At 42.7% G+C, this 22743-nt stretch overlaps 1 protein-coding gene and 1 non-coding gene across 2 annotated transcripts; both read left to right on the top strand.

The window, feature by feature from the left end:
- The first annotated feature begins 891 nt into the window (after positions 1 to 891).
- Positions 892 to 973, top strand: trnas-gcu (transfer RNA serine (anticodon GCU)). Its single transcript has one exon. It is a non-coding gene; the product is annotated as a tRNA-Ser (tRNA).
- A 20161-nt stretch (positions 974 to 21134) lies between these two features.
- LOC134060486 (putative nuclease HARBI1) lies at positions 21135 to 22404 on the top strand. Its single transcript, XM_062517213.1, has 2 exons — positions 21135 to 21951; positions 22037 to 22404. Exons 1-2 carry the CDS (start codon positions 21279 to 21281, stop codon positions 22402 to 22404), a joined length of 1041 nt encoding a protein of 346 aa, XP_062373197.1. The 5' UTR covers positions 21135 to 21278.
- The last annotated feature ends 339 nt before the right edge of the window (positions 22405 to 22743 follow it).

The following is a 22743-nucleotide window of genomic DNA, read 5'->3' as shown; positions in this document are numbered from 1 at the left end:
TTAAGGCGATGGACTGCTAATCCATTGTGCTCTGCACGCGTGGGTTCGAATCCCATCCTCGTCGTTTGCATCCGCACAGCGGCTCTCCCTCTTTCCAATGTTACAGGGTCGTATTTTCTGACCTCTCACAATTGCTCCTACGTTATCGGCAACCACAATGCCTTTCCGGTGGAAAACTTTCCAATAAAGCTGCCCCAGTGACGAAGTGGCCGAGTGGTTAAGGCGATGGTCTGCTAATACATTGTGCTCTTCTCGCATGGGTTCGAATCCCATCCTCGTCGTTTGCATCTGCACAGGGGGTCTCCCTCTTTCTATTGTGACAGTATTGTCAAGGGTTGTATTTTCTGACCTCTCACAACTGTGCCAACATAATCGGCAACCTCAACCAACACCTATCTGTTGGAAAACTTTCCAATGGAGCTGTCCCAATGACGAGGTGGCCGAGTGGTTAAGGCGATGGACTGCTAATCCATTCTGCTCTGCACGCGTGGGTTCGAATGTCATCCTCGTCGGGCACATCCGTAAGGAGGGTGTACTCTCCTTCCAAGATGAGAGTTTTGTCGGAGGGGATATTTTGGGCCTCACTTCATGAAAGTCACATGAGTTTCAGTTTTTCTGTCCTTGTTGGGAATTCTGACCTATTTTGTTGAAAAAAAATAGCCGTGTGCATAAGTGACGAGGTGGCCGAGTGTTTAAGGCGATGGACTGCTAATCCATTGTGCTCTGCACGCGTGGGTTCGAATCCCATCCTCGTCGTTTGCATCCGCACAGCGGCTCTCCCTCTTTCCAATGTGACAGGGTCGTATTTTCTGACCTCTCACAATTGCTCCTACGTTATCGGCAACCACAATGCCTTTCCGGTGGAAAACTTTCCAAAAAAGCTGCCCCAGTGACGAGGTGGCCGAGTGGTTAAGGCGATGGACTGCTAATCCATTGTGCTCTGCACGCGTGGGTTCGAATCCCATCCTCGTCGTTTGCATCTGCACAGGGGGTCTCCCTCTTTCTATTGTGACAGTATTGTCAAGGGTTGTATTTTCTGACCCCTCCCAACTGTGCCAACATAATCGGCAACCTCAACCAACACCAATATTTAAGTAAGTACGAATGAATTAAATACGCTTTAACTCGTCTATTAAGACTGTAAATAGTGTGTGGGGTTATAGGTTTAGTTGGGTCGTAACCGTAACGCTAGTTTAGATGTAAATTGTGTTTACGCCAGGTACGTACGGTCATACGTGTTATGATAATACTAGACTTGAAATAATCATTTAAAAAGGCTAACGTTATGGTATATCATTTAAAGGGTGTTGGTTTTGCTAGTTCCTTTAGATCTATGTTGAAAGGGTAACGTAACGACGGAGATAACATTAACGTTTGCCCTATAAGTTAGCGGTAGGCTACTGTAATTGACGACCGCTGTAATGAACTTTTTAAGTTAAACTGCTATATATTTGGTCCGTTACATTAACACATTCATATTGTGCTACGACATTTATTTGTGTAAGGTTAATTATTTAAGGGATAGACTAGATAAACCCTTTGTAGGTAGGGTAACGTAAATTAGCCGTTTTTTTATAGTTTGTTTGTTTGTTTGGGCTAATCTCGTCGACGTTTCAGAGATTTTTCTACGATACGTGGTGGTCATCTTAAACTATGTTTTGTGTTGTAGACCTGACGTGAAAACCGTTAACGTTTTGCCTGAGGTGATGTTGTGTGGTTTTATAATAATCAAGTGACGTAAGCGCAATGACCCCCATTGAAGAGCTAGCCTGAATTGCATGATGACCTATTCACTTTCTGACTGAAATAAATGACTAGTTTGATTCCAAAACACTATCCATTATTTAAAAGTCATGTTATTCAATTGTGTATTCCAGGAAATATCAATCAAGTTGCTGTTGTGCTGTTTTGATAGAAAACAGATTGTAAAAAAATATTTATGATGATTAATTACAATGGTGGATATAGCGTTTAAAATTATACCTCTTTCTTATAAACTCTTCAAATTGTCCTATAGAGATGCCAAAGGAAGGGAAATCAGATGCGTACTGGGCCGGCGTTATGGTCCTGTTTGCCCAGGGGAAGTACACGTTTTCCACTGGCCAGAGACCTGGGAGCAGACGTTGGAAGGCAGTCCTAGATAGGATAAAAAATTGTCCACTGACCCCTCGATTTGGCCTAACTGTCAGAGGAACAGACATTTTTGGGAAGAAGATCCCCTGCAAATGCGGATACCACCAGGTAAGTGATGCCATTGAATCATTAAAACTGTGATGTGATGCAAATATACTGGAAAAAGTAATGGAAATGGTTTCTCCTCTGCTCTATTGTTTGTTTTTAAGTGTTAATCAGTGTGAGTATGTATTTATTTGGGTGCAGAGTATTTTTAGCCTTAGGGGAAATATACTTTAAATGTAAACCCAGTGTTGTTTTTCCCTGTCAGCAGAGAAGGCAGGGACAGCCGCAGCCAGTGCAGGTCAGCTGATTGCGCCACAGGTCAGTTCTGCAGCTGGAACAAGTTCAGAGACAGGTGCTGCAGCCCCAGGTTCCCAGACCAGCACGGCAGCTGGAAAAGAGCAGCCTCCACAGGCCAGTGCTGCGGCTAGAACAGGTGACGGTTCCCAGGCCAACACAGCAAAAGAGCCATCTCCACAGGCCAGTGCAGGCAGAGCAGTCCCACATTCCCAGGGGTCAATCATGTGCTCGCTGTGTAGTCAGGAGGTGATGTGCGAGGACTACACGCAGCACCTGTCAGACTTCCACGTCCAGGAGGAGTGTGAGCAGTGTGGTGTGAAGGCCTGGGGGGCTGTTGGATTATTACAGCACCTAGAAGACTGTCACCTTTTGAGTTTTCCAACAGACCTCCCAGATGTTCCTTCTCCTGCCACTCCCATAGCACAAAACACGACACTGACGACACAGCAACACAGTGACCCACCCAATGTTCCTGCCCCTGTTTCTTCTCCTCCCACAGACCATGAGACATCGACGGTACCACCACGACAGCTGTTCACCCTGCAGCCCCCTAAGGTAAACTGGGCTCCAGCTCCAGCGTCTCACTCTCAGGGCTGGTCCCCTTACCTGCCGTCCCAGTCTCAAGCTCCAGCGTCTCACTCTCACGGCTGGTCCCCTTACCTGCAGTCAGAGCCTCCAGCTCCAGCGTCTCACTCTCAGGGCTGGTCCCCTTACCTGCCGTCACAGTCTCCAGCTCCAGCTCCAGCATCTCACTCTCAGGGCTGGAAGACTTACCAGTTACCACCAATGCCAGCATCTCACTCTCAGAGTGGCCTTCCTCACCAGCCAGCCCCAGCACCGCTAGCTTCCCTTAATGGGTTCCGAGAGTGGAGATTGCAAAAGGCAACCCTGGGGACAAGGAGCGAGAAATGAGAGGTGAGCCCCCCAAGAAGCGGCAAGCCAAGGAAAGCTACCACTATGAATGTAAGATATGTGGTAAGTCAAAAAACAAACTGACAGGCCATACGCAGTTATGGGGGAAATGGTACTGTCCTGCGTCTGGACAGACCATCACAGAGTGGAAGAGCTCATTGTAGAATATATATGTGACCATTCGTAGCGAAATCAGTCGTTTTGCGCACAACGTTATTTTGAGAAAATCAACAATAACAAACTTCCGGGTTAAAATGTTGAATTTCACGTTTTCGCCTAATTCGACTGTATACAGTCTACAGTTTCATATCGTGAACGCATTTCACGGAAAAACATACGTTTTGACTGTTAAACCCGGCGAAGATTCAACACATTTCCTGTCATTCCCGTTGTGCATGCGCCGCTTAAAAAGGTGATTTCTCCTCTTCTGGCATATCGTGACAGGAGAACCATGTCAACTTTGGATGCTGTTATCTTAGCGATAGTTTGTGTAATACCCTCGATATACATATCGTTGGAAAGCTTAGTTTATGGCCGTTCATGTGAGCACAATAACTTAATTTAATTAATTTTACCGAAACGACTGGTTCCGCTTTACAGGGTCACATATATGTATGTATTGTTGTATAGTTGTTTATATAATTGTGCGTGCTGCACTTTGATATTCCACAACAAGCCTATACATTGTGCAATTTCTATTCATTTCTAACATGTACGTACACCTCTTCATTGGTAGTGTTGGAGTTATAAATAAATATTAAAAAAAACCCTCTTTATTGGAGGTGTTTGTGTTTCAAAAAAAAAAAAAAAAAAAAAAAAAAACCACAGCCATCCTTTGGGTGGAAGATTCCAGGTGCAAATCCTGGCAAGAGTGTGCACCTTGTTGGACCAATCAGTATTTAATTAAAAAATGAGGTATAACATAAATTTATATAATTTATAACAGAATTTAATTATGTAATGTTTAATTTTGGATAATTCATAATATATATATAATTGAATATAATTTATTTATAATATAATTGAATATAATTTCTAATATAATTTAATAATATAATTTATAACATATTTTTTTTTCCCCAATGTGTTTATTAGATTTTCTTTTTTTTTTAACACGAACATGGCATACACAGAGTCAAACAAGACATGTCAACAGATCAGAAACAATAATGATAATAATAATAAAAAATAAAAAATAAAACAAAGGACAGAGGAATAGAAAAAAAACACACATTAATACGGCACATACTCAATGGTACAGAGGCAGGCATTACATAGGCTCTAGATTAGCTATACTAGAATCATTGGCCATACTAGTAGAGGGGGGTTACTATACATTACTGTAGGGTCCTCAAAAAGAGTGGACCCTGTACGAACTCCATAAATGATGTCCACATTTCTTCAAAGAGTGAATATTGCCCTTTAAGTGAATATGTTATTCTTTCCATTGCTAAAACTTGTATAAATTTATAACATAATTGAATAGGCATTTTCTCATTCATTGCTCATAATGTTATTATTATAATCACAACAAAGCATTTTTATCCTTACTCATCCTGTTTATATATCTTTTTAAGCAATACCTGATAGAGTCATAGCACTTATTAATAACAGTTTGCATTAATCGAGAGAAGTTCCTATCGGGGATCGAACCGGTGACTTTCTGATTTTTCCTCTTTTTTCCCTTCTTTCCCCCCCTTCCCCCCTTTTTAAACTTTTTCTCCCCCCCTCCTAGCAGTCCCTTGAGTGGTTAAGGCGATGGACTGCTAATCCATCTCCACAGGCCAGTGCTGCGGCTAGAACAGGTGACGGTTCCCAGGCCAGCACAGCAAAAGAGTCATCTCCACAGGCCAGTGCAGGCAGAGCAGTCCCACGCTCCCAGGGGTCAATCATGTGCTCGCTGTGTAGTCAGGAGGTGATGTGCGAGGACTACAAGCAGCACCTGTCAGACTTCCACGTCCAGGAGGAGTGTGAGCAGTGTGGTGTAAAGGCCTGGGGGGCTGTTGGATTATTACAGCACCTAGAAGACTGTCACCTTTTGAGTTTTCCAACAGACCTCCCAGATGTTCCTTCTCCTGCCACTCCCATAGCACAAAACACGACACTGACGACACAGCAACACAGTGACCCACCCAATGTTCCTGCCCCTGTTTCTTCTCCTCCCACAGACCATGAGACATCGACGGCACCACCACGACACCTGTTCACCCTGCAGCCCCCTAAGGTAAACTGGGCTCCAGCTCCAGCGTCACACTCTCAGGGATGGTCCCCTTACCTGCCGTTGTGTTATTGAAAAAAAAAAAAAAAAACACACACACACACCTTTGGTGTTTGGTGTAAAAAAACAAAAAACAAAAAAAAAACAACAAAAAACAAAACTCTTGTGGTGTAATAGTAACACAGCCATCCTTTGGGTGGAAGATTCCAGGTGCAAATCCTGGCAAGAGTGTGCACCTTGTTGGACCAATCAGTATTTAATTAAAAAATGAGGTATAACATAAATTTATATAATTTATAACATAATTGAATTATGTAATGTTTAATTTTGGATAATTCATAATATATATATAATTGAATATAATTTATTTATAATATAATTGAATATAATTTCTAATATAATTTAATAATATAATTTATAACATAATTTAATAGGCATTTTCTCATTCATTGCTCATAATGTTATTATTATAATAACAACAAAGCATTTTTATCCTTACTCATCCTGTTTATATATCTTTTTAAGCAATACCTGATAGAGTCATAGCACTTATTAATAACAGTTTGCATTAATCGAGAGAAGTTCCTATCGGGGATCGAACCGGCGACTTTCTGATTTTTCCCCTCTTTTTTCCCTTCTTTCCCCCCCTTCCCCCCTTTTTTTCCTTTTTCTCCCCCCCTCCTAGCAGTCCATTGAGTGGTTAAGGCGATGGACTGCTAATCCATTGTGCTCTGCACGCGTGGCTTCGAATCCCATCCTTGTCGTTTGCATCCGCACAGCGGGTGTCCTCTTTCCAACGTGACAGTATTGTCAAGGGCAGGGTGGGAATTTTTTGTTGTTTAGGGGCAAGGCCATTTGGCCTGAACCTTCATTTTTTTTAGGGGCACCAAGGCCACATAATGGGGCACAAAGGCCACTGAATAAAATTCGATGGTTTTACATTTTATTTTCTACATTGTATCTCGACACAAATACATAGACCCGCTAGCCGCTGTAGGCTTTGAGAAACACTAACGCAGCCTCAAACTTCTTTAAAGCCTACCTTACATTGACAGACTTTGCAAAGATTTGGAAAAGATTTTTGAAAGACTACAGTCTCAGACCCTCTCACATCTAAAGACAATTCATTGAGTCTTTAGTCACAGTCTAGTCACAGGCCAGTCTCAGATTAGGATTTTGCAAAGACTGTGGGTCACTATTTACAAGACTGCTGCTAGATTCCTTCAAATTATTTCCATCGTGCAATAGGCTACACGTCATAATTAACAGGAAATCACATGATAGCCTACTCATATCAAAGTATTTTTTTCGCGTTTCTGCAGCATTGTTTGATGTGTGACATCACTAACAGATATAGACTTGTTCTGTCTCGTAGAATAGCCGACTAATAAATTATAAGAAATGAAATAACAAATAATCATATAGGCTACAGCTGTCGCCTATTTTGCCCCTTCCTGTTTTCGTGTTCGCGAGAGGTTACTATTGTTTTTTAATGTTCACGTCACTATTTGCATGAGCCACGACTGAAAAGACTTCCGATAATTTCAAACATGTTTGATATTGTCGTAACGGCAAAACTAGAGAAAGACTGCCTCCGACGGACTTAAAACCGCTAAGATTGGCACCTTACACTAAACGATTTAGATGACGGGAGCACGCTGCGATTCTAGCACAACTCCCAAGATTTCCGCCCGATTTTGGAAATTTAGTCGCCGACTGTTAAAACAGACCAAAATCGTGCAATGTAAGCCAGCCTTAAGTTGAGGCCCAATCATGGCAGACTTTGGGGTCATAGGGCCCACCTACACATACCTGACCCCACCACCCCATCAAATCATCATTATGATTATCATATCACAATTAGTATTATGCTTTATTGTTAGACATGCACTTTCACTTCAAAGCAAAAAAAATGTTTGTGCCAAAATTGTTTACAAAAAGTTTGTGAAAACTATGCACATCAGAGGTCTGCTTAGTTAATGTAAGATAGCCTATATATTACAGTAGTTCATTCTTTTGCATGTTTGCATGAGAGATACTTCTGAAAACAACAGCAAATATGGGTGCTATTGTTTTGGGATGTTTCTCTCATGCAAGCATCATAAGCAGTTTTCAGACAGGTTTCTGCGCATTCTGCGATAATTACCTGCCGCATTTCTGACGATAGCGGACATTCAGACATGACGTATAGGGTAGGCCTATTTGCTGAAAGTAAAAGTCTGTGAACATTGCGAAAATACACCGCTGTCTGAAAACGGCTACACTCTGGTAGGCAAATGGAGAAATAAAATGATATGGTTTATAATGAAATGTCATTTGAATGCCTGAATGTAAGAAAACACAATACCAACTTATACCAATACCAATGGTAAACGGCCGTGCAGATAGGCGTAAATCTTCAAATGAAAGACTAAGGGTACAATCTTCTGACCATGCGTGTACGCAAACGCGCACACGCATGCATTCAATGAAAGCTCATACCACCACTTAATTGTATGGCTAAGTTTAATCACATCGAATTGGCTAGCATTTCCTCCTGATTGCAGAAACGTTTGCTTTCTTTTTCTGTAGGTCCGCGATTGCGTGATCAGTTGCGCAGCAAATTAACAGGTGAAGCAACGGACCTAATTTCACTCAAAGAGCAAAGAGCGTTCCGTATCAGTTCAATACGGAACAAGACTTTTATGTGTTAAATACGGGACGATTCCGTATTATACTGAATGGTTGGCAACCCTAAAGCTGGGCTCAAACTACACGATTTAAAAATCGTATCCGATTTTGACGTCGGGTTGCGGCGCACACATAAAGAGAATCGCAACCCATTATCGTGTCTCTGTAACAAGTTGGAAACTTTGGATTAATTCATGGTTTGTTACAGATTTAGATAATAGTATTTGTAGTAATGGAATTGAGGATATTACTATCACAATGAATAATTCACAACAAACGGTTAAACATTGTTAAAAACAAAAATCATTTGTGTTGTACATGATGTGTTGAGGATTTCATTGATTTAATAATTACATGCTTTATATCAGTGATCAACAATTTGCCTTGAGTCGCGAGCTAGGCTCGATTGCTTTTGTCTCCACCCACTTAACTAGGGGAGATCGCGGTATTTTCCTCATTCTATTAAACTCTGATATTGAGGAAACCGCACTAAAATCACTCTGTGATTATTTCTACCCCTGTTTCAGGTACAGTCATACCCTCTTTTGATATTGTACTAAATACATTTGTGTAACCGTTGCTTAGTTTAAAATCGAGTGTTGACTATGAAAATAGAGAACTTTTGTATGCAGTGTAATGTAGCCAACGTGCGTAAGTGTGGAAACGTTCTCGACCATGCTGCCTGATACAGCGTGCCTGCGCCATTTTGACCACTTGTTAAGACGTATTTGTTCATGTATGTTTAGACATCATTTGTATATTTCTCTGCTCAATATTAATGTGCATTTTGGGTATAAAGCCCATTTAAGCTAGGCAGTGCTAACCTGTAAGTTGAACAACGTTAGCAGCCTGTATGTTCTGGTAATGTGAGCATTTGTTTAAGAAAAGGATTCTATTAAACTCTGATATTGAGGAAACCGCACTAAAATCACTCTGTGATTATTTCTACCCCTGTTTCAGGGGTGTAACATCTCCAATCGTAAACATGCTCACACTACAACGACTGTTCCGCACGATTACAAGATTTTTCCTGCGATTGACTTGTCTACAGTAGGCTATATGCCGTGATGACATTCAGTAGCCTACATTTTCCTGCAAGCATGTCACACGTTCTTCAGTTTGGTAGCCTACATGGCATTATATAATGATGACGTGATGATATACAACAAACAAGACCCAAAAGCAGCAGGGACCACCAAAACAACGGGGAGTGAATGAGATCTAGGCAGGGTTACAATCTAAGCCCTGCACTACATTATACGCAGGTGGCCTATACGTCGTATTTAAGCACTTAAAATAAAAGTTATAGATTTTGCATATAAAGTAAAAACATATTTGCCTGCTGCTGACAAGTTAACAATGTAGGAAGCTGTAGCCTACCCACACAACAATCACTGACAGAAGTCAGGCTACTCACGCAACAAACTAGACTACAGCACTGAATCGATGGTAACAATGAATGGGACTTATATAAATTATATTAAATTTAAATATAATAAAAGTAAGTAGATTCACATGCTTATTGTCACATAAAATATTAAGAACTGTTAACTGTCAAAAATCAACGGTGATCTGGCAGCCATGACTTCTGCTACCGATGCAGTGCATCTCGTTTTGGCTATCTTATGTACAGAAGAAAAACCGAAAAAAGAGAAGTCAATGGACACGTTCGTGGATGGCACTAAGGGGACAGTATGGGTTGTCTGTCCTCCAAAAAGAACTTGAGGTAGGTAACATTATATCCCATCAATATAAAACCAATATCTAAGCCTCGCTAGCTAGCTGTTTACATAGCGAAGTGGCTACTGCAACAATGTTGAAGCTTAACTTGCACACAAAGTTTTTCTGCAGCAGGACATATGCACAACTTACCTAGCTCAAGTCCCGAGATGTGTCCTGACATAAATCCGACCTTGATACTTGACTTGAGCTGGTGAAAGGCTCTATGCAAAGGCTGACACTTTCTTCTCCTTTTGAACTTTGACCTTACATCGCAAATCTTATCCAATCATTATCTATCCTAATATAGGGCGCTACCAATCATTATCCAAGACTGACAGTGGTCAAAAGCGAAATATCAGATAGATATCAGATATAGTTGTGTTTACACTGAATTATAATAAAAAGTAATTTCATTACATCCACTTTACTCTCATATAATTATTTATGGAGGACCTCTAGATAACCATATGTGCCACTTTTGTATAGATGTTTTTAGTTGGATGAAAAACATAAAAATCTCATGTTATAGCTGACTGCCTCAAATGGGCCTGAAAAGGCCCCGGATCTCCAAGTGTTAACTGTGGATAGATTAGTTACCATAGAATGAAAACACACACGCTCAATATACTGTATAATTACACTAATTATGAGAAATGCAATGACCTAAACAAAATGTCTTACTTGTCAGACTCAAATCATATCATTTCTTGTAGGTAGAGGACAGGTCAGGGTTCAAGGAGCTACTCCGGATGACCCCTGAGGAGTTTGAGGTGATTTTAAGGGCAGTGGGGCCAATGATTACGAAGAAGGACACCAAAATGAGGCGGGCAATCTCCACAAAGGAGAGACTGTCCTTGACCCTCAGATTCTTGGCCACAGGTTTGTACTGCACATTTACAGGTTTCTTTCTTGTATGTGTGGCTCAGTTGTAATGTTTACTTTCTCTCCCTTTGAAGGTGAAACCTTTAAATCACTGGGTTTCCAGTACAGGATCGGGGCGACAACGGTATCAAGTATCGTGAAAGAAACATGCAAGGCTTTGCACCAATCTTTGAGAGAAAGGTTTGTGATAATACATTACTCAGTGTTGCCACTAAAATAAAGGATGTGGCGCTATGGTGCGTCCCCATTGTTTGTGTGCTTGATGGGTTTTTTTCCCCTGCAGACTCCAAAAACCGAGGAAGACTGTAAGGCAGTGGCAGAAGTGTTTTCCAAAAAAATGGCAGTTCCCGCATTGCCTAGCTGCTGTGGATGGAAAGCACATCTATATCCAGCCCCCAGCAAACAGTGGCAGCACATGGCACAATTACAAGCACAGGTTTTCTGTGCTTATGATGGCAGTTGTGGATGCGAACTACAAGTTTATTTACATCAGCGTCGGCACACAGGGTAGGGTATCAGATGGTGGGCTTTATGGTAATTCAGATCTGAAAATGGCACTGGATCGTGGCCCCCTTAATATTCCACCTGCAGAAAGTCTGCCGAGTTCTGGTGTGGTTTTACCATTTATGCTTGTGGGGGATGAGGCCTATCCACTCAGGACGGACCTGATGAAGCACTATCCTTTTAGGCAACTTGATCATGCCCAAAGGGTGTTCAAAACTAAATGCAATCCTTCATGGAGGGGGGGTTATCTTACAGTTTTTTCTGAATGCTAAAGCACTAATCGTGATTCTTGTAGCACAATTTCTAAAACTATTAAGACATATAGCAAAACCACTCACTGAGTTTGCAAAACTGAAAGCACAAACACTGCTTTGAACTCAGTTTGCAATTTTGTAACACACACTTTGCAAAACTGTAGGCACAATTCACTGCACAACACTCTTTTTGCGGAACTTTAAACACAACTCACTGCTTACACTCAATTACCAAATTTCCAACACACTCCTAGCAAAATCATACACATGTATGGCTATCAGTAATACTATTATGCCAACTGTCTGGCACATTTTCACATGTGAAAACTGTTTTAGATCATTAGTTCACTTTGCAATCAGCCTAAGCAGTGTAAATAAGGCACAGATAAGATATCCGTGTGGAGTACAATGGAAGGAGCAGGAAGAGTGAGAATTAGAGGAGGCCTAGGAAGAGGACGTGGAGGTGAAGGAGCGAGAGGGAGACAACAAGGACAAGGAGTCCGGTGCCTTGGACAGGAGGACATTGCATGCAATGTACTGTAGATGAAATTTTGTGGCTGTACCCAGAGAGATGTCATGATGTAGAAAGATTTTTTATTTTTTTTTGCCTCAGTGAAATTACTATTTTGTGTTTTGACTTTGTATTTGTTTTGATGAGTGTGAACACCAATACTTGAAGTTTGGATTCCTATATGTTTACAGAACTATGACAAAAGTATGACCTCAAACTGACATACTGTAGCCTACCTTGTTCACAGAGAAAGCAAAACCCAGATGTGTCTTGTATTCATACCATCAGTGTGTAGTTGTTTAGTAGATGATGGCTTGTGTTTACTGATTGATACAGAAACACAATTTTTACAAAGGTGTGAAGAGTTAATCAAGTTGTGTTCGCTTTTGCAAGAGAACTACAATGTTTTGATAATTTGGTGTAAGGTTTTGCTATTTGTGTAGTTAGAAAAAAACCAATCAGAAAAAACTGTAATAAAATAAATCTCTAGATTGTGTTTTTTGTGGCAGCTTTTCTAGACAAAAGCTTCAGCAATTAATTCTGGATACTCCGAAAACCAGTCGTATGCATGTAGGCCTACATTCTTCTACTGTTTATGTACACCCTGGAAAAGTTCAAACAAGGTCACATCTGATAACCAATCAGAGAGCTTCATTTGAAAATGACTGTATTCCGAGTGTGGGCATGGCATCTTTGACGGCACATTTAATCGATGCCGGTTTTTAATGTTGCTAGTCGCCTTCATGCTGTATGTAGAGTTAACCCGTGACAGCAGAGCTGTCGTTTCTTTCTTTTTTCGTTTAATCACGTCTGAGAGGCTGGGAATGTTATAATACATCATATGGATTAACCATAAGGATTAACAGACACCCTTCCTTCCTGGGTTATGCTACACGAGGTAGGTCGTGCGGTTTAACATCCATAACATTAGCAGCTAGCCCGCCGCGGCTTTATGAGGGGTACTCGACTGAAAGAGGGCTTTTATCCTTTCCTGTGTAGCCTATGATGTGTTGGCCTTTAATTACTAGTGTTTCAATTTCAATATGCTACCAGAGAATTTACTTTCCCCTTTTAGAACAAATAACGTTAGCTGTTTCTTAAACTTACGCTTGTCTCAGTTGCACGCTGAGTTACGTGCTTCTTCAAGAAGTCCAAAGACGGAAGAAGCCATAGTTGTTTAGGGGTCAGAGGGCGATCGTCGCTCCCGCTTGGCCTAGGCTTAAGTAGTTTAACGTACTGTGTACGAAGCGATGTTGCCCGTGTTTTGACCTCCTCAACTAGATAGATTGATAGTGTAGCAAGTGGCATAAAGGTACAATTGCAGACTACGCCACGATGGGACTTGCACCCAAAGATATAATTCAGACTTCATATGCTTAACCCAATAAGGCACTCAGAGGTTCGTATGACTGACAAGAGACATGGTTCCATAAAGAAAATAATTTATTTACACATACAACAGTGAAACTGTGCTGAGGCTTACCGGTGGGAGGGCAGTAGCTAAGGTAGGCCTACGTGTATACGAAGTAGGCACACCAATCACACGTGCTTGGTCAGGTCACACACACACGCACACACAGCAATTATACACTCAGTGAGAGACAGGTCGCATCCCACGAGAACCCCTACTAGAACTGCTCCCACTTTCAGCTATCACAGCACCTAAACAGAGAAGGGTGGACAGGGGTTACAGACACACTCACAAAATGTAACAAAGTCAAAATCAAAACAAACAAGACAAAACAAACTGCCACACTAAGGATCCGCAGTAGCCTACTAAGGCCTCCAGTCAAGCGTGTCAGAAGTAACGGAATAGACACCAAACGTAAACAAACACAATCACATGCAACGCCAAGCCTTCACATAATCCGCTAGCAGACGGCAAGCTAGCCGTGGAACCAGTGTTGTTAGGACGGATGAGCCCATTCAGGAAGTCGGGAGCAAAGAAAGGTAGGCAAAGCAGCAGAGTTCTACGTAGCTATGATTGCCAGTCGCTCCCCTGCTTGTAGCGATCCCCAGGACTATGCTGTACGCGCACCCAGCTGGCGGGGGGAGGCGATGCAGCACGGGGAAGGGGGGGCATTCTGCGGCGATGGCAATCAACAGGGAGATAAGAGGGGCAGGCCTTTGACATCTGGCACGACGCAGTGTGGGTTCACTGATTTAAATAGATGCGCAGGAGTACCGATTGGCTCTCGGTAACCACAGATGGGCCACTCACGATACAGCAGGAAAAGTGGGCAGTGGACCACTTCATACTGCTACAATCGGTATAGATAGGTAGATGAATGGATAGATAGGTAGATGTAGATATAGCCATAGGTAGATGGACAGGTAGGTTTTGGTCTGATCATCAGGATATAACCACGGAGCCTAGGCTAATTGTTTATCAACCGTTTTTGGACGTTAACGTTAAGTTAACTAGCCTTATCATTATGTTTTGCTCACCTGGGGCCTCATTTATAAAGACTGCTACGCACAAAAAAGTTGCGTGAACGGGGCTGAAATGTGCGTACGCACCTTTCACCGTCAACGTCGGGATCTATAAAGAAAATCTATGCGTGAAAAGATGCGCAATTCTACGCATCCTTTGGACCGTCCGTAAAGCTTACGCAAAGTTCTTCACGCATGAAAATAAGCATCTAATGGGTTACATGCTGCCACTCAGACATGACACCACTACGACATGCTTCCATTTAGACATGCCTCTATTTCGACATGCTGCCAATCCGACACATTTTAGTACCCCCATTCCGACAGTTTACAAATCCTATTTTTTTCCAAGTCAATTTAACGGACCCTATGAGCCCGATGGACGCAAAGTGCGTCAAAAAACACACTCATTCTTCTCTGTTACATTGCTCCGCGATTATTAGTCACAGCGAGATGAGACCTATATTGAATGAAAGAGCAGAACCGGGGCTTTCCAACGAGACTAGACACGTGTCTGTACGATCAAGTATGAAAATAAAATTAAAATCATGAATTTAAATCAAAGTATATCATATTTACAGTCTGCGTTCACCCACGCAGCCACTGCTCTCGCTTGAATTACTCCGGGACCAGGCATCGCACAGACATAACACGCATGTCAAATGAAAGAGGAGAAAAAGAGCTTTCCATTGATACCAAACACATCGATCCTTTTGTGTTATAGAAACAGACGAAGTGACAAACAAATAAGAATCATATAGCTTCGGCTACCGCTACTTTCGTTTGATTTACTCGTGAAACCGTGGTCAAAAAGATAAGGCTTGCATGTCAGATAAAAGAGGAGAGCTAGAGCTATCCACAGATACCAAATACAACCTTCTAGGCCATAAAACAGACGAAGTGACAGCAAAATAATAACTTAATTTAGCTCCACTTAGTCCGCGAATAATGAGACAGAAGAAAACTTGCCATGTCTATAGAACTGCCTTCACTTCCCCGAGTCGCGCACGCAACAGACACATAACCATATCAAGAAGTCTTCACAATGACATTTTAAATGTGAATCTTTATTATTTTACACAATTGGATATAGTTATGACATTAATAGCCTATGACCTCATGGTGGAATGGCACGTTGTTTGAAAAAAAAAGTTAAATACCGCCACTGCGACCATGAAAAAAACAAATGTCGGAGTGGTGGGACTTTTTCCCATAAAGAGACATGCCTCCACTACGACAATTGGACGTCAATGTCGGAGTGCTGGTATGTCGGAATGAACGGCGGTCAGTGTTGCCAACTATTTCCAATGGAAAGTAGCTAAAGCCAGCTCCAAAAGTCGCCAAATGTCGCTAGATGACGTCACGCGCTAATTTGCATATCAATTACGTCGTGCAACCCCCCCCCCCCCCAAAAAAAAAAAAAAAAAAAAAAACGTTGAGGGCCCTTTAATAACTTTATGCCTGTTTGCTTTTCTCACAGGCTACTCATACAGTATAGGCAACTTTAGAGCCCAATTCAAATATATTTCATTTAACATAGCCTACATATGTTAATTGATACACTTCACACTTCTGTAGGCTATAGGCTATACTTTACTATCTTGTCACATCAGAATGAAATAGGCTACGTGGCTGAAAAGCAGTAATTTCCTACCTATTCCCTGCATCTGCTTTTCACTGATTGAAGCCTGATAACGTTATCACATTATGCGAATCTCAGAAGGTTATGGTTCCCGCTTCATTTATGGATACAATGTTTAATTGTGGTTCTATCACACGGTCAGCCCATCACTGAAAACAGAAGTTGCGTGATCACTGTTATCACGCCAGTGAAGGCGTCAATAATTTAATAAAATGGCAGGGGATGGCCAGGATTAGCTGACAGCTCTGTAGCCTAATGCTTGCTTGTAGTTTTTGGAAGTTATACTTTTGTCCGACCTCAACTACTGCCTGCCGTTTTCGAGCGTCCAGAATCCAGACCGCTGTCTTGCATTTGCTGCTGAGCAGAGCTGCCACCCCACGTACTCGTTTAAAGCACGCGGCTGCCTGTAGAACGTCAGTCGAACCGAACGTGGTGGTGCACACAGCTGGGTATGGAGCGGGAGGGAGACGCCAAAGAGCCTCTCTGGAGTCAGAGGCGGCCGGGGTCGGGACCTATGGTCGGGACTCGGGAGAGGGAGGGAGGACGAGAGCTCAGAGCTGCGTGAAGTGGAGTGACGACTCGGACAAGGAGGGGGAAAAGTCGCCAGACACACGAAAAAGTCGCCAGATTTGTTGTCAGTCGCTAGATAAGATTTTCAGTCGCCAGAGACGGCCAAAAGTCGCTAAATCTAGCGACAAAGTCGCTAAGTTGGCAACACTGACGGCGGTAGCCCATCTAATGGTGAAATCACAAAATAAAGCTCAGAGGGCATTGAAAAGATCTTAATACTTCAACATTTCATTATGTTACTACCTTCGTGATCACTATTATTCATTCACATAACAGGCTATGAGGTTTGTAGCCAAGGCTGCCGACAAATAGGCCCAAGTCTACACTAAACTGCAAACGTTTACAGTAGATCACGTTTAGTAATATTGATATTGATGTTCCTTAATAATAGTAATATAGCCTAAATGCCTCTCCCGACTAGCCTGGCTAACGCCTCCCACTTCTCAAATGAGACGTGGTCTGGCAACCAGACGTTCATTTTCTCGTATTTGAAAAAATGCCCAGATCCGTTCATTGGGCGCCACGGATGTCAATCAAATGCGTCTCTGCATAGCTCTTCATGGTCTTGCTTTCTCCCCTGTTCTGTGATTGGCCTCCAACATCAGGCGAACATGGGGGCGTTAGTTTCCAGACTGCCTTAGCAGCGTGAAAGAAATCACCGCGCAAGGCAGTATGGGAAACCCAGGCTATCTCCCGACAGTGTGAGGCTACTTGCGCTGCTAGTCTAGAAAAGTAGGCTACTCCGAGAGCGCCGATATCTTGCTAGCAAACATAACAAACCCCGATGAAAACATAACCTCCTTGGCGGAGATACAGTTCATGATCATAGTGTACCCTAATGCGAAATTCATTCGAATTAATGCAAATTAGTTACTGTTGACTTCGGCTGACATTGACACCCACGGATGTGTACGGAGATATTGCTTTCGTGAACCAAATATAAGCGCCTATAATAATAAGCGGCCATAAAACCTTTCCCCTAATTGTTTCTTACAAGTTGTATTCTATTAGGGGGGAATTCTCCCATTCGCGCGTAAGCTTTTTTTTTTTACGCGGTTCTCTTGCGCATCAATGTTTTACGCGCATTCTGCCGTCCCAGCTTATGACACACCCACATAGCGCAATTATTCCAAATCAAGGCGGCCTTATGAAAGAGGCGTGATTTATTTTAAAAAAGAACCAGACTTATCTACCTCCTCCTTAATTTAGGTTGATATGAAAACGTGGAACGTGGACTTTCTCATTGACCTTCTGAATGCCATTTAAATCCAGAAACAACACCAACCAGTCTTTGATTTTGAAAACGTATGCAAGGTGAACTGAATAAAGAACTGCCTACAGTAAAATGGTGTCATCACATAGCTTAACAAAGAAATTACTTCACGAAATTTCACTTTTGCTTTGACGTTTGTTTACAAAGAGTCAAGACGTGCTTGAGGTGTGTAGATTTATCATTCAAAAACTCACAGTTGTCAAAAAGGTTTCGCTGGCAGCTGCCTCGCATAATATCAATTTATCTATGCTAAGACATATGTAGACTGACATCTGCAGCTTCGAACACAGTAGAGAGACTGACATAATGAGTTCAATCCATTACAAACGAATTAAAAGACGAGAGAATAAACTATGCTGCTCCTCCACTATAGTGCAGACGTCTGTGCAAATGTATGGATGTCTTCAGTGAAGTTGGAAAGAAACGGACAGTCGAACGAAGTATGTATGCATGGGATTATTATGACTTCTCGTCAAGTTAAAACTGAAGATACATAATCGGTAAGATCCAATACTGAAAGTGGGTGATTATAACGGGGTTTTCACTATTTAACAATGTAGCCTATGAAGCCAGTGACGGTAATGGCGCGAAATATGCCACCGTGTGACACTGTAATGCGGAAAACATGAGGCTGTATCAGCTTATAAGCATCACATTTGATACTGTAATGTCAATTTGTAAGTTCCGTGTTGCATGTATTTAGAACTAGGCCTTCTGCCGACATGAGCAATATGCTGTTTCACCTTGTAGTGACGCTCGACCTTATTCCAGCCCTCCAGGGTGCGTAAGCTGGAAAAGCGCTTAAGCCATGGCAGAATGCGCGCAAGAGTTGTATATATAAGAAACGCCCAGATTTTGGGGTTGCTCCACCCAAAACGCGCAACTCTCTCTACCACGCGTAAATGGCCGACTTAAGTGGATGGCAGAATCCGCTTAGAGGGAAACACGCGTAGTTGCGCGTTTTTTTGGACTTACGCACCCTTACGCGCATGGGAGAATTCCCCCCTTAACGCATAGTGTTCAAGCAAAGCTAAACTCACCTTACATCTTTTCTCTCGTTTGGGCCACAGATTACTAGACTGCAAGGTATTCCGAAACAACTAGAAACTCATCTGACATAAAATAAATTATTATAGGCCATAAGAGTATTTGTTTCAGTAGCCTACAAATGTTAATACTTTGCACCTTATGCTATGGTGCACTGTAGGCCTATATGATGAACCCAAAAGGCAAAATGTGGGCTACGATACGGGTTATTAAAGGAGAATTCCGGTGTGATATTGACTTAAAGTGTGTTGAAATATGATACCGAGTGTGAGCGATTGTCTCAGAGCTGATCTCGACCTGTCAGCTGTTCTCCGAAACCCGGCGGTAGCTCAGCAATTAGTAAACCAGGTTTTTAACGTTTGTGCCTCGGGCATCGAACTGCCGTGCAAATAAATCACTGTTTTACACCATTAATGAGGCTCAAAGTAGCTCCACACTTTATTGGTAGACTTCTGAGGGCCCTGACATTTAAAACGAGACATCGAGAACTTTGAAAAAGCACTGGTTGTTTACTTGCATGACTGTTTATTCAGGCAGTCACTTTCGAAAGTTTACCGGTCGCAGCCATCTTGAATTTAGTCACGTGACTGATTCATGACTAGTGCACACATAGACATAGCGATTACGTGAACCAGTCACGAATCAGTCACGTGACTAGATTCAAGATGGCTGCTACCGCTAAACTTTCGAAAGTGACTGCCTGAATAAACAGTCATGTAAGTAAACAACCAGTGCTTTTTCAAAGTTCTCGATGTCTCGTTTTAAATGTCAGGGCCCTCAGAAGTCTACCAATAAAGTGTGGAGCTACTTTGAGCCTCATTAATGGTGTAAAACAGTGATTTATTTGCACGGCAGTTCGATGCCCGAGGCACAAACGTTAAAAACCTGGTTTACTAATTGCTGAGCTACCGCCGGGTTTCGGAGAACAGCTGACAGGTCGAGATCAGCTCTGAGACAATCGCTCACACTCGGTATCATATTTCAACACACTTTAAGTCAATATCACACCGGAATTCTCCTTTAAGTTATTTTGATACAGAATTATATCACTCGGTAGCCTTATTTCATGGTAGGCTTCACTTGTCAAATGTGATATCGCTGTCGACCAACTTTCACTTCCTTCTTCAGATTGATGTGACGTCTCTATCATGTCAACGATAGCCAATAAAATTATCGGTATAAATGTTAGAATATTCATGAATCGTTTTGCATGGACCTTTTATGGGATATTGTGGGACGACAATGGGAGGAGTGTGGTGCTCGTGCACGCACGCACAATTCAACTCAGGTTGGTATTTATAAACAGCCGCCTGCGTGAACTTGTGCGCCGCACGGTTTTATAAATCAGAATATTTTTTTGCGTACGCAAATTGCAAGGTTTGTGCGTACGCAATGTTTTAGGGTGGAATCTACGCAGACCTTTATAAATGAGGCCCCTGGGGCCTCATGTACAAAGCTTGCGTACGCACAAAAATGCTGCGTACGCTAACTCTCACGCTCACGTCCGGATGTACGAAGACTGACTTGAACGTGAGAATGTGCGGTCCTTCACGCACACTTCATGTCTGGCGTACGCACACTTCTAGTTGGGTGTTGTCCATTGTCGACACTTAGTGGCAATATATTGAAATTGCAAATAAGAATTGGTTCACGGCTCAGTCGCATTACATGCAAAAAACATTAGGCCTACTTAAGTCAATAGGGCTCGGGAACAAGCCTTGCATTCTAGGAATAGCCGCCATATTGGTAGCGCACCGAGCGTAATATCCATTCATTCAGATGCAGAAGACAAGAAGCAGAAATGTAGTATTAGCGATTCTTTTCCTCTTGCGATCATGGGTGGTGCTGTTACACCCCACTACACAGCAACACACGACCAAGAAGGCAAAAACTAAGTAACAGGAACACACTAATATAGGCGGGAGTAAATCCATAGTAATCCATAGTAAACTTAGGAGTGAAGCTGCCAATATGGCTGCGCCCGCGAAGTTTTTTACGTCATGATCCCGAGCCCTATTAATCAAACAATCAACCCGTCTATCAACATCAAATTATGTGGATATTATTTACACCTCGGGTTTATCTGAACAACCTATCCCCAGCATGCATCCAAATAAATGACAATATAAAAGCGTGCGCAAAATGTGGCAATAATCGATAGGTTGATGATGGCAGTTTTGGCCTTGTTGGAAGATGTTGCTAATGGTCGCATTCGAAGGGAACGGGTGTATCATGACTATCATGATTTTTTGGCCCATGATGATGACTGGCTTATCAGCCGATTCAGATTACCAAGAGCTATCCTCTTGGAACTCTGTGCTGAGTTGGGCCCGCGTTTGGAGAGAGAGACGGCGAGAAGCCACGCATTGCCAGTTCCTCTCCAAGTTCTGACCACCCTTGGTTTTCTGGCAACGGGAGCATTCCAGAGGGAACTGAGTGACCGGTCAGGGATGAGCCAATCGTCTCTGAGCCGCGCCATGCCGGCTGTTTTGGACGGCATAATCCGCATGTCAGCCAGGTATGTAAGGTTCCCATACGATGCAGTTGATCAGGCAAACATTAAAGCGCAATTTGCAGCGATTGCCGGTTTCCCTAATGAAATCGGAGCGATCGACTGCACACACATTGCTATAAAGGCGCCATCTGACGGGGAATTTGCTTACGTTAATAGAAAACATTTCCATTCTTTAAACGTGCAAATAATCTGTGATGCCCAAATGCGCCTTACGAATGTCGTGGCAAGGTGGCCTGGGTCAACCCATGATTCATATATCCTCACAAACAGCATGGTTGGGAATAGATTGGAGGCTGGCAGGGTGCGTGATGGGTGGCTAATTGGTAAGCAATTTAAACACTTCAAATGGAAATTATTTGAAAACCTCGAAATGTAGTGTATGATATAATTGTTCCAAATGCTCATCAGGAGACAGCGGTTACGCATTGAGGACATGGCTGTTAACCCCCCTCACCAACCCACAGACTGACCGAGAGCAGAGGTACACTAATGTCCATGCCCTCACTCGGTCAGTCGTGGAAAGGGCTATTGGGCAGCTGAAAGGCCGGTGGCGCTGCCTTGACCGCAGCGGGGGGGTACTCCTGTATCGCCCTGAAAAGGTGTGCCGCATTGTTATGGCTTGTGGGGTCCTACACAATGTTGCGCACCAGCACGGCGTGCCACTGCCCGTGAACGTACCAGCACCAGACGACCTAGACCCAGGACCAATATATATGCAGCCCGACCAAGACGCCATTCAAACCCGACAGCGTGTAATGGCCAGAATAGGCCTATAAAAAGGTAAACGGAGACAAAATTCATTTTCTGACCAATTCTTTTAATGAATGACTGATGTCAAGGAGTGAGTCAGAGATTTTCTGTAAGTTGTTGTTGATGTCCGCAATGCCTCTAACAATTTCCTCCTGTGACTCCAACACAGCGCGCGTCAGCACTCGGCCTGTCGGATGGACCGCAGCAGCAGCAGGAGGAGGAGGAGGAAGAGGAAGAGGATGGGATCCACAAACACCGGAGACGCCTGGCCGGTCAGGAGGGTCCGGTTCAGCCCGTGGAGTGGATTCAAGTGGTGTGGAGTCGGTGCCACTGAATGCTGGGCTCTCTGAGAAAAAATACATTAA

The sequence above is a fragment of the Sardina pilchardus genome, chromosome 16, assembly GCF_963854185.1.
Source record: "Sardina pilchardus chromosome 16, fSarPil1.1, whole genome shotgun sequence".
Lineage (NCBI taxonomy): Eukaryota > Metazoa > Chordata > Actinopteri > Clupeiformes > Clupeidae > Sardina > Sardina pilchardus.
The sequence above is the reverse complement of the archived record's forward strand: the minus strand, read 5'-3'. Positions and strand labels throughout refer to the sequence as shown.

Excerpts from the sequence above, each read along its gene's own strand:
- LOC134060486 (XM_062517213.1), top strand. The coding sequence starts at position 21,279 with ATGATGGCAGTTTTGGCCTTGTTGGAAGATGTTGCTAATGGTCGCATT. Across the intron at positions 21,952-22,036 it reads GCGTGATGGGTGGCTAATTG|GAGACAGCGGTTACGCATTG; the intron begins GTAAGCAATTTA and ends AATGCTCATCAG.